The sequence below is a fragment of the Podarcis bocagei genome (assembly GCF_964188305.1).
Source record: "Podarcis bocagei genome assembly, chromosome: 7".
Taxonomy (NCBI): domain Eukaryota; kingdom Metazoa; phylum Chordata; class Lepidosauria; order Squamata; family Lacertidae; genus Podarcis; species Podarcis bocagei.
In genome coordinates, this window is record NC_138132.1 from 70680903 (window position 1) to 70694101 (window position 13199).

The 13199-nt window shown below is 45.2% G+C and overlaps 1 protein-coding gene across 2 annotated transcripts in view; it reads right to left on the minus strand.

The window, feature by feature from the left end:
- TP73 (tumor protein p73) overlaps nt 1-13199 on the minus strand; it is a 72917-nt gene that overhangs the window by 14800 nt on the left and 44918 nt on the right. For both annotated transcript variants that reach the window (XM_081201541.1, XM_081201540.1), the window contains exons 3-4: nt 3448-3634; nt 2750-2865 (exon numbers count right to left, since the gene is read on the minus strand). In XM_081201541.1, coding sequence (XP_081057667.1) covers nt 2750-2865; nt 3448-3634 — 303 coding nt within the window. The remainder of the gene's footprint in view (nt 1-2749; nt 2866-3447; nt 3635-13199) is intronic.

Consider the following 13199-nt stretch of genomic DNA (forward strand, 5'->3'; position numbering starts at 1 on the left):
TTATTCTTCTTTAAGTCCCAAGTCTCCCAAAATTATTTGTGTGGAGGTCCAATATGCTGGCATGGTTTAAGAACATTTTAAATGTTGGTTTTCGTCTACGTTTTTAGCAGTTCTCATTTTTATCTGTAAGCTGCCTTGAGTGCTGTCAGGGGAAAAAGGCAGGGTAATTAATAATAATAATAATAATAATAATAATAATAATAATAATAATAATAATAATAGACCCCATAAACAAGCCTCCTTCCTCCACCAAAAAAGCAAAAACAAAAACAGTTTAGAGGGTGAAATTTATAAGGGGGAAACCTTTGTTGTTGCTGCATCTATCATTAAACAAACAGGAGTCAGAATCCTTGCTGATCTATGAAAGATCATTCAGAACTCCACTAGTAAATCTTCTGCCCACCCCAATGTAGGTGACCTTTCGAGGTCTCGGACCTTTTCCTGAAGTGGAAAGCAAAGGCTTAGTGTGGTGTAGTGGTTAGAGTGGCAGACAAAGGCTCTGGAGACCCAGGTTCAAGTCTCACTCAGCCATGAAGCTTGCTGGATTTCCCTGGGCCAGCCACTATTTCTCAGCCTGACCTATCTCGCAGGGTTGTTGTAAGTATAAGATGGGAAGGGGAGAACTACACATGCCACTTTGAGCTCTTTGGCATAGAAAGGCATGAAGCATTGCAAGATGAGCGTGGAATCAAAGTTGCAGTAATGATGTCCAACAGTAGGGGGAGATCCAAGCCTTCCTATAAGCAGTCTTCATTTTTCCTTCTGGGCTTCCCCCTAAAACTCTCCTGCATTTCTCCTCCTTTGAGATGCTGCAGTGTATGTGAGTTTAGAGCAGTAGAAGGTGGGCATATCCTTTAAAGAGCGAGGAGCTACAGGTGTGCTTCTTGACAGGCGAGGATGCAGAACACACCTGGTAGGTGTTCCCATCCTGAATGCAGATGCAGCTAACATCTGGTTTTCCTTCTTGGGGTTTGCAAACATTGGCGGTACATATGTCATACCCCCAGATCCCTAGTTCAATGAATGCAGAAGGAAGGTAAGGCGAAAGTTAGGAGGCTGCTTTGCACCAAGTGAAACCAATGGTCCAGCTAGATCAGGATTGCCTATGCTGACTGCCAGTGGCTTTCCAGGATTTCAGACACAGGGATATTCCCAGCCCTACCTGGAGATACCTGGGACCTTCTTCGCGCACAACAGATGCTCTGCAACTCAGCTGCAGCCCTTCATTATGCTAAGACAGGCTATTGATCCATCTAGCTCAGTACTGTCTCCACTGGCTGGCAGCAGTCTTGAGAGTTTCAGGCAGGGGACATTTCCAGTCCTTAAAGTGAAAGTAAGATTCTAGTCCTCATGGTTCCAGATGAGGAGCTGTTAAAGAAGCTGCATTGTATCTAGTCAGACCATCAGTCCAACTAGCTTATCTTTCATGAAAGGGGGACATTCCCAGTCCTACCTGGCGATGCTGGGGATTGAACCTGGAACCATCTGCATGCAAAATAAATGCTCTGCCACTGAGCTACAACCTCAGTGGTGGATTAAGACTGGGCAATGCTCACGCGTAGCTGCTTTTCCTTCAGAATAAAAACCGGCCAGCTTAAATACTGCTTCCTCCCTGCTGCCTTTTAAGGCCTATTTAACATGCTTGGCCCTTAAAGGTAAAGGTAAAGGGACCCCTGACCATTAGGTCCAGTCGTGACCGACTCTGGGGTTGCGGCACTCATCTCGCTTCACTGGCCGAGGGACCCGGCGTTCAGCTTCCGGGTCATGTGGCCAGCATGACTAAGCCGCTTCTGGCGAATCAGAGCAGCGCATGGAAACGCCTTCCCGCTGGAGCGGTACCTATTTATCTATTTGCACTTTGACGTGCTTTCAAACTGCTAGGTTGGCAAGAGAAGGGACCGAGCAACAGGAGCTCACCCTGTCGCGGGGATTCGAACTGTCAACAAGTCCTAGGCTCTGTGGTTTAACCCACAGCGTCACCTGAGTCCCACAGCACCACCCAAGTCCCTTAGAAGCTTGGCCCTTAGAAGTGGAGAAACCTGATTTGCACCGGTGTCCTCTTCCTTTCCCACACAGTGGGATGCTGCACTCTGTGCAGCAGGAGTGGGGAACCTCAGGCCCAAGAGCTGGATGTGGCCCTCAAGGGTCTTTCTATATGGCCCTTGAAACTCTTCTCAGACAACACCCTTTCCCCTATCCTCACACAATAGCTCTCAATGGCCCTGTTCTGCCCTCCTTCTTGACTGTGATGGTAGGATCCAACTCCTAGGGGCCAAGGGGTCTTCGGTCCCCCCAATAAAATATTTGAGGGCCCCCCCAAGTTGATGGGCATTGCCATTCAAATAGTGCACTGCACCACATCATGTGATTGATTATGCAGAGCAGAGCTTCCCTGGGCCCCTCCAATATTTTATTCTAGGTGACTGATATACTGCCTTTTGTGTGCCTGGATGGAGAGATGAGTGCAGGGCTTGTGTGTATGTGAAACCTCTGGCTGTTACCATATAGTGGTGAGAATAGTGAATTTAAAACTTCAGTCTGCCAGTAGCTGCCTCTACATGAGAAGCATGCTTTTCCTGAAAGCTCCACCCTGTTCTCCAATCAACATTGTGGATTCCCAGGCTCCTCCCTCTGGCTCTGATCCTCAAGAGGTCTAGCAACCTCCACCCACCACCCGCAAAAGAGAGAGAGAGAAATTATGCCTATTGCTTCAAACCTTGCTCCCCCCCCCATTAGCAAGTCAGATTACCTGGGGAGGTTCATAAGGAACCATCACGCTCTGCCTCCCAGTTACAGGGTCATCCACATACTGAGATAGGTTGTTGCCTTCCACGCGGATTAAGTGGCTTGCAGGAGCCGAGAGACCTGTGAAGACAAAAAGCAGGCTTAACTGCAAGTATTTGCTCCTTTAGTTGCCTTTTTGGATGGAGAAGCCAGAAATGCCACTCAACGGAATGTCAACATCAACAGCAGAAATTCCTGTGAGGCCAAGACCCATCATAATGTAAGCCAACAAGATTGTCCTTATGACTGGCTGCTGGGGGGAAGCAATCCACCTTACCAACCTCAGTCTGCCCTGATGTGCCTGCGGTCTTGACATCAGTAAGGGATGAACTTTGCCTCTCATTGGCTCTGGTGCCGCCTAGTGTTGCTCTCACTGTCTTCTGCCAAACTAATCGCAATGGACAACCCATTATAAGGGGGCAGAGGGTCATATTCAGTGTGAGCCCTGTTCAAAGTGGACACATTGAAACGAATAGACATGAAGATTGACCAGATGGCCTGTTGGGTCCCTTTCAACTCTAGAGTTTTATGGTCCTATGGATAACTAAGTTCCACTGATTTCAGTGGGTCTGTTCTGAGTAAATCATAGCTGGAGACAACCCAATGCATTCCTGAACTTCTTGAGAAACAACGGCATACATTTCCTGCTGAACCTGATCTCACCGTCATTGAAGTCGCGCCCGAGCTCATGGTTTGGACACCGCTTCACCACTTCTGTCACATGCTCTGCCTTCTTGTAGACTGGCATGGCTCGGATGACAGTCCCCGGAGGAGGAGGCGTTGACACTTTGATCTGGATGGGGCACGTCTTCGCAATCTGACAGTAGAGCTTCTTGAGCAACGGGGAATACTGGAAAGAGGAACAAGGTGCAAATGTGAATGGGAGTGTGCTAGAACTTCTCATTCGTTCTCCATGGACGGCCACCAAGAGGGGACAACCCATCTGCCTGGAAGGTGGATTTGGAAAACCTGTTCTCCTCCTAACCAGCACTGACCTTTGCATTTGCCAAGTTGCAGAATCAGTTGTGATGTCTTTCTACAAACCTATGGTGCAACCACTTTTGGAATACTGATTACCTCACCTCCAAAGGAGATATTGTAGCATTAGAAAGTGTTCATAAAAAGTTTAGGCAACATTAAAACTTGTGGACATCCAATGAAGGTGAAGGCTGGAAGATTCAGAACAGGTAAAAAGAAAGTATTATGGAACTTACTCCTTCAGGAGACAGCAATGGCCACCCTCTTGAACCACTTTAAAAGAGGATTGGGCAAATTCATAGAGAATAATGCTATCAATGGCTACTAGCAACAGTAGCCTTCCTCCATGGTCAGAGGCCATAATGCTTCTGAATAAAAAAGGTAAAGGGACCCCTGACCATTAGGTCCAGTCATTGCTTAAAACCACAGGAGGGAAGAGCACTCTTGTGCGAGGGTCCTGCTTGTAGGTTTTCGACAGGCATTGGATAGCTCAGTTGGTTAGAGTGTGGTGCTGATCATGCCAAGGTGGCAGGTTTGATCCCCGTATGAGACAGCTGCATATTTCTGCCTTGCAGGGGGTTGGACTAGATGATCGTCAGCATCCCTTCCAACTCTACAATTCTATCATTCGGGAGCTGGAACATTTGACTCCCAAGGTGTTTGGGAGCCGAGGTACGACTGTATTTCTTTGAATGCATATTCCTACTTATGAATGCACATTCCTACTTATGAATGTAGCATGCCTAAATCAAGTGGGTGCATTCATAAGTAGGGATATGCATTCAAAGAAATACAGTCGTACCTCGGCTCCCAAACATCTTGGGAGTTGAATGTTCTGGCTCCCGAACGATCGAAAACCGGAAGTGAGTGTTCCAGTTTTCAAATGTTCTTTGGGAAGCTGAACGTCTGATGGGGCTTCCACAGCTTCTGATTGGCTGCAGGAGCTGATCTTTGGATGTCGAACATTTCAGAAGTTGAATGGATGTCTGGAATGGATTCTGTTCAACTTCCGAGGTACGATTGTATAGGAAGCTTCCAAGCTAGACCATGGGTCTGGCTAACTCAGGACTGTCTACATGGGCCAACAGCAACGCTCCAGGACTTCTGGTAGAGGTTTTTTTCTAGCCCTACCTGGGACGGCAGTGAATGAACCTGAGACCTCTTGCGTGCAAAGCAGATGAGTTATCTACCACTGAGTTATAGCCCTTTACAAAATTCATTTCAGAACAAATGGAAAATTTGGCTGAATGTGTACCTCTCAGTACAGTTTTCAGATATGTTCTGAAATTAATGCAGAGAGGAATGAATTATCGAGTCAGATGTGGAACTGGAGCTCATGCCCATTTGTTCTCCTATTAGAGGTGTGAGGGAAGCACTGGTGTGTTTTGGTGCTTGTGGTTATAGAGCTGACATCTGTAATTGTGGCTGGATCTAGATACATCAAAGAAGCAATTCAGTTAAACACATTGCAAACTTCATACAGGGAAGTTCTGTCAGTGTCATAGTGTTATAACACATAAAAAGTGCTTTATCTTTACAAATGTAGCTGAGTCCTGTATCTAGTGGCCATCATTTATTGCCTCCCAGAATGCCCTTGATGTTGCATAGTTCTTTTAGAGGGGAAATGACAACTACTAGTGGGGGGGGGGGACACCATTTTCCCCCTTCAGAAATGCTGAATTGGGGGGGGGTCTGAAAGGGGGGGAGTCTTGTGGAATGGCTCCAGAATCCAGCTTTGCTGCTGGATTCCAAAACAAAGGTTTTTTTTTATTTAAAAAACTGTTTTAAAAAGAAAAAAGAGGAAATGATCAACAAAATGAATACAAAATCCAAATGAACAAACAACTAAATTAATGCCAGTATGGTGTAGTGGTTAGAGGGCTAAGCTAGGATCTGGGAGACCTGGATTCAAATCCTCCACTTGTTGAGCAACCTTGTACTGGTCACAATCTCTCAGCATAACCTACCTCTAAGGGTTGTTCCTAACACTATATGCTACCTTGAGCACCTTAGAAGAAAGTTGGGAATGTAAATCTAATACTAAGTTCAGTTGAGTTATAATGGAACAAATTAGGATCCTTTAAAAAAAACCCCAAAAAGTGATAATGAAATAGAAGAAAAAGTATTGCAGATCTCTGATACAAAGCAGTTCAATCTACTGTTCTTTTGATCCACCCATCCAGTTATAGTTCCACTTGATCCCAATCATCTAATAGGTTATGCTGACAGGGAGAAATTGATTGACAAGTACTCAAAGGCTGCATACACATGCCATTTTATTCTGGAATCAATGGAGACTGATTTAGTACGTCTTCTTTCTTTCTTTCTTTCTTTCTTTCTTTCTTTCTTTCTTTCTTTCTTTCTTTCTTTCTTTCTTTCTTTGCCTTGGATGGGCAAATGTTTCCTGAGGAATCGGTTTCATTCTGAAAATAAAAGCTCATTGCAGATTGATCTTCTGTTACTCCACAGCATGTCCATTAGAAAACAGGTGTAGGCGGGGCCGGCAATGGAGGGAAGATGCATCCACACCTGTCCGATGACACTGTGCAGGTGTGGACATATACCAAGATCACAATCGCCACTTCCTCCTTCATTCACCTCAGGCAGGTGCAAGGAGGAAAAGGCATGGCTAACCTAATCAAGGGGAGGGTTTTCAGATGTATATCAAGTACCTGCACCAACCCTTGTGGGCAGCAGGATCTAGACTCAATCTAGATGGAAACAGCATGTTGAAGATGAGCTTGAATGACTCAAGATTGAGAAAAACTTCATTTTTGCGCTGCATAGTGTATATGCAGCCCAAGTCAACTTAAACCATTTCCATAGTTTGATGGGTAGTTAGTTAGTTTTAAATGTAAGCTACTTTGAACTTATGTATAAACAATGCAGTATAACTAAGTATAACTAATTACAATTTGAAATAATAAATTATACATAATTCTACTTGCCAAACTCCTTTTTGTTTTCAATAGCCACATGCAGGTGTATGATCAGGAGCGAGAAGCGGAGCTATATCGCGTTCAGTCAATAGATACATCACCACCAGGCACAGCTCATGCTAATTATCTACCTGTCTCTCTGTCTGTCTACAGAGAAAGCTATCTGAGCAGGGTACCACCACATGACATAAGACAAAGTACAAATGCACATGGTTGTATCCAGTTAAATCCTTCTCCCAGTAGACCTACTGTAATTAATGCTTTTGACTCAGGTACACACTTCTGCTAGCAATTTTCCCATATACTGTACAATGCATTTGTGTATGTCATTTTTCTCTAACATGTTCATTTATAATTCACGTACCCCCCCATATATGCATTTTTTGTTGCTGTTGCAAACATTGGCAGGAGAGCAGCCCTGCAAAATGCAAATTCTGAATGGCAGCTGCATTTCGGTTCAAGTAGTGGTCCAAGAAGTGCAAATTCGGTAGCTTCTTGTTTGAATGCAAACATCCCTAGCAAAGACCACAGGCCCACTTTGCCACCCATTGTGGACCAGCCTCTATTAGGCACACCCCCCTGCACCCACCAGTGGTATCCTGATTATTTGGTTGGCCTCTCTCTCTCTCTTTCATGGCAAGGACTGAGAATGGGAGGGGTTTCCCCAACATGCCAGAGCAAGCACCTTTGCTCAGAGATCCCAAAAATTCACACTGAGTTTGCTCCTTGCATGGATCTGCTGGGACAAGTTGGCTTGAGGTGGAAGCCGAGAATAACAAGACCTCACTGTTGAAAAATCTAGAATACCCAGCTCCAAAAAAAGAAAAAGAGCTTTGAACAGGTAAAGACAATGGCAACCTGACACTGATAATTTAGCAAGTGATTGCACAGCCCATTACTTACCCCCTGCCACATTGCTATTAGAGCCTCTGGGGCACACACACACAAAAAAGGTGGCAACCCTCTTTGTTAATGTTTGGACATCTGGTGGGATATTGGTGTAGTGCCGAATCTCCCCTCTGCATTGATCTGGAAAGAGGCATGGGTCAGTTGTAGAGCACATGCTTTGCATGTAGAAGCCCACAGGTCCAGTCCCTGGCATCTTCAGGTAGGGCTGGGAAAGACCCCTGCCTGAAACCCAGTTGAACTCAACTTTGTCAACTTCAAGCTTATGCTTTGTCAACTTCAAGCTTATAGTCCATAGTTTCTAAACCCTCCACACACACACCCAACAGAGTACACAGCAGAAGTGCAAATGCTATTTTCCTAGTGGAAAGACTCCAGCTTTGAAATGCAATAATTAATTTTCTGGTCTTCACAAAGTTCAAGCCACTGTTACAGACAGACTTCAGAATTTGGAAAAAAATGTAAGGAAAAGCCCAACTTATACTGACACTCCTCCTAATTTATACAGTTCGCCTGCTTTGTTGCCTGATTAATTTTTGTCACATTCCAAGCCCATCAGTCCAAAAGTTGCACAAGAGCAGTAAATTTTGAATAATTGCTATCATGAAAACTAATAATTCTCTCCCCCCCCCCATTCCTTTTGTGCCAAAGAAAAAGCATTCTGTATGGAGTTCAAGGTGGAGTCATTTGAGGACATAGGAGTGAACACCTAGGGGCCGCGGTCCCTTCTGCCCCCCAATAAAATACTTGAGGGGGCTAGGGCCCCCCAAAGTTGATGGGCATTGTCATTCAAATGGTGTGCATCTGCTGTTTCATGTGATTGATTATGTGGGGTGGGCTTACCTGGCCCCCACAGTATTTTATTCAAGTTGGCGCCCCTGTTTGAGGGGCAGTTTCTGATGGGCTCTACATCCCTTGTATTTTCTGAACATGCTGAGATAAGGTGATTGTTCTTTCAGTGCATGAGGGAGGTGGGGGCTGTCACAGGATTTTGCTGGTTATTCCTTCCCCACAGGGCTGACCCAAAACATTTTGGCACCTGAGGCAAACCACAAAACGCCCCCCAGCCAGGGAAGAAGGGGGTGAATGAAGAGCTACACCAGGAACAAGGCTTGTGGTGGAATAAAAATCTGCATTGGGGAAAAGGATGAAAAATTAAGATCTACACTGGGAACAATGGGGGGGGGAGAGAAATAGATAGATGATAGATAGATAGATAGATAGATAGATAGATAGATAGATAGATGATAAATAGATAGATAGATAGATAGATAGATAGATAGATATAGATAGATAGATAGATAGATAGATAGATAGATAGATAGATAGATGATAGATAGATAGATAGATAGATAGATAGATGATAGATAGATAGATAGATAGATAGATAGATAGATAGATGATAGAGAGACAGACAGACAGATATAGATGATAAAAATCTACATCTGGATCAAGGGGAGGGGTATCAAATCAACCATACTTGGTGGTTGAAGTGGGAACCAAAGGCTGTTGCAGTGGAGGGGGGCACTTTGAATCACACCAGGCGAGTGCAGAGTCCAGAGGACCCCAGAGGGCAGCCCCCACCATTTCCTCCCTACGGGTGGGAGGAGACCAGCAGTGCCTCCTAGTCACCAAGTGGCCATTGTAGAGACAACATGGGGGGGGGTGTCCTGCCAAGGAAGTCACAGATCTGGTCTCCAAGGAGCGTGTTGCAGCTGCTGCTTCCGCAGAAGCAGTAGAAGTGGGCGATGCATTCCTTGGAGGCCCCTACTCCTGCCCCTACAGATCCTGCCACCTGAGGTGGTCACCTCACCTTGCCTCTTGGGTGGGCCATCCCTGCCCCCCTACCCAACATGCACAGTGGGCATGACCCTTCCTAGCTGCTTGCTAAGTCTCCACTTGGGAGGGCCACTTGCATCAATGCCTGTCATTCCGCTTCCTCTCTATGTACAAGAGACATGAGGTTCCCTTTCCGTGCTCCACCGAGCAAAACAATAGGAATAACCAGCCACATAAATCAACCCCAAAGCACCTTCAATGGCCAGTGGCCCATCCAGGTTCCCTCCGAATGCGGCAACGCTTTGCACGTGCCGCTGAAAGGGGATTGTTGTTTTCGAAGAATCTCTGGAGGCCTCGCAGGAGCTGTTGGGACTTGACGGGGTTATCAGAGGAGGCTTGTCTGTGTGGGGTTGTGGCAGCCTCCCCCCCCCCAGGCTCTGAGCTGCTGCTGCTGCTCAAGAAAAGGTTTCTTCTCCGTGTCATAACATGGCATAACGAGATAATTTGTACTGAGCGGCTTAGCGTAAAGCACCTCCGCTGTCCCAGAACTTTTTCGTTTCCCAGACATGCTGGGGACGTGCCTGGGAATGTCGGCCATGAAAGGGATCCTTTGACAGGAGTCATCCATGTGTTTAACACCTGGCCAGGGGAGGGGGAAATCCCCCCCCATAATCCCCAACCCTTCCCCAAAGGGGAACCCCGGAGGGATTATTGGACTCCTCACAAATGGACAGTGAAGCTGGCAGGGAAACTGGGGAGAGGTTGGAAAACAAGGAATGGTCCTTTTTCACATAAATGGGTCAGTGGAGACATTAAGGCAGTTTCACAGGCAGGACCAGAGTTTGAGACTTTAGTTGACGTCAGTAGGGATGCAGGAAATATACAGAAGGAGCCTTTTTTTGGCAGATTGGTATAATAAGGCCATGCACTGGTTAGAGTAGCAGACTGGCACCTGGGAGAAACCAGGGTTCAAAATCCCACCTGGCCATGAAGCTCACTGGGTAACCATGGGCCAGACACTGCCTCTCAAACCAACCTACCTCGCAGGGTTATTGTGGGGATTAAATTAGGAGGGGCGGGAGAATCACCCACTTTGTCTTCTGCCCCGTCTTGAAAGGAATGCAGCCCTTGCATTAAAAAAACAAACACTTTCATACCCCAGGTCTAGAAGTATGCAGATTACAGCATAAGAATTTGATTGGTTGGTTGATTGATTGATTACGCCATCCTTTACCTGTAGATCTCAGGGCGGTTATGTATAATGTATAATTCTCTTTATGCTCATACGTTTATGTTGGGTTACATCCTGCCTTGCTAAGACATTTGAATATAAGAGCAACCGACTGCCGGGTTGGTTGGAACCCTGGACAGAAGCACTTCACAGTGCAACATTTTATGGCAGTGCTCTGTTGTCTGTTGTTGGTGTCCAAGCTGTATATCCCTTCTTCCTTATTTGCAAATTCTGGGCAGTTAACAATTGTTTAATGTACACGATGCTGCAATGATAAAATACCCATCATTCCATTTTTTCTTTTTAAAAAAGATTTAATTGCATCAGACTTCTTAAACGATACCATAAAACATCATAAAAATCCTAAATGCTTCTCTTATCATGTTCCATCTGCAGCAGCAATTTGTGGGCCACCGTGAGAGGCAAAACATGTACAACATAATTTTGCACAAAGAAAGTATGATATTTATGTTGGCTAGCCTGGTTCAAATTAATGATTTCCTGGCTTGTGGGGTATCTCCCCCCCCCTTCTTCTCACTCCTTGCGTTCCTGTTACCTGTGGCTAGTTGGAACCCACCATGGTGGTGACAGAATAGCATTTACGGTATATATAAAAAAGAGGAAGATAATTGTTAGGATTCCATGTCTGAAAGGAATGTAAGATTCCCACCCCCAAGTCATTGTTGGGGTGTGTATGTCTTAGTTGTAATTCACATCCAAGTGAAGTGAAGGCAATAACCCCCCAAAGGCAGTGCTGACTCTAGACTATTTCACATCTAAAGTGAAAAGTCAAAATAACATTGTTTCAAATTGAGTTGCTTTTAAAAAAATTAATTTACAGAATTGGTACCCATCTCAGCAAGGACTAATGCACAATTCTTTGAGAGAGCCAACGAGAACATAGATAGTGGTGATCTGGTCAACATAGTGTATTTACCTGGACTTTCAAAAAACTTTTGACAAAGCACCTCGCCATCTCAGCAAGGACTATAGCACAGAGAACCTTGCTTTTCTGGCATAGGGAGAGTCCTACTTGCGGGCTTCCCAGAGGAATCTGGTTAGTTACTGTGAGGATGCTGGACTAACCCAGCCTTTGTCCTGATCCAGCAGGGCTCTCCTTGTAGGCTTATGGGGTTCCACCAAGTGTCTATGGAGATGTAAGCAAAGCAAAACTTGAGGTTTTACCTGCCTTTTCTCTCTTAGGTACCACATTCTAAATCCTGGGATATTACCTGGAAGGGCATGTTTGGGCAGGTGATGAACATTCCTTGGGAGCTTTTGATGTGAGCTGGTGTTTTTAAGGGACTTTTTGGTGGTGTGTGTTGTTTTGGTGCTCGGGTTGCATTTTGTGGGGCGATGGGAGGAATGTTTTTGACAGCAAAAACTTGCCCTGCCATGTAGGGACTAGTCAAGCCATGCACTTTGCTTCTAGAGGGAGGAAGCAAGCAAAGAGAGAGTAGCAAGAGACTATCTCTGTAGAAACAGGAGCAGGGATACCTTTTGTCAATCCCAAATGCCAGTGGTCTGTGGGGCCAGAGGCAAAGTGGGTAGAGCAGGGGATGGCATTGTGATCTGAAGGTTAAAAAGCAACAACTTTTACCTCCCTTGTTCTATAGTAATATGCACAACCAGAACATAGTTATTCCCCAGATTTTGTGCCTCTGGTTTCTCTCTCTCTCTGAATTTTGTGGTGCAGTTCTCAACTATCAAATATGTTTAAAATGCATATTTAAGTAATTGCAGATTAATGGAAAACCAGGACATACTGGGTTTCTGAATGAACAGGAACAGACTGATCTGCCCACCCATGCTTCATCAGACATGCGTAATAATTGCAGCTATTATCTTATTAAAGAAGTCTTACCTGTAACCAACTAATAGACTAGTATCACATTTGCATACATTTGGCTGGCAATAAAAAACAACTGCTCTGGAGCAAAAAGTAATTCTATTTTTGTTTTAGATTACCAGACATCGTTTTAGAAGCCCATATTTAGAAGTACTTGAGTCTGATGCCCAACTAAATCAGGGCACCTTCTAGGTCATCCAAAACGTGTGTGCAGGTGCTATTAAAAAATCACTCTGACTCCGGGGTCATCAGCATTGGGATCTTTTGCATAGCAGCTGCTCTACCACTTAGCTACTATCATGTACAAAAGGATCGTTTAGGAAAAAATGACAAAAAAATTAACCAAATGAGGCCATTATTCCCCCCCCCCCCAAAAAAAACACCCTGTGAGATAGATTACACTGAGAGAAAGTTCTTGGACCAAGGTCATCTTGTGACTCATTGAACTGCAGTGTTGGAAGGAACTGCCCCCCCCCCCACAAGGGTGATCTACTTGAACCCCCTGGAATACAGGAATCACACCTAAATCACAGTGACCTTTATGGCCAAGCAGGGATTTGAAGGCTGGATACAGATGAACACATGTAAGGCACCTCCTGATTCCCCAGGGAATCCCTCTTCAGTCTCCCTAGGTCACACAACCTCTTCCCAGCCGTATCTGTCACTGTTCCTGCTTTGCATCCTGAATGTTTTTTGTTTGTTTGTTTGTTTTGGTCTGGGCCAAAGGCATCCT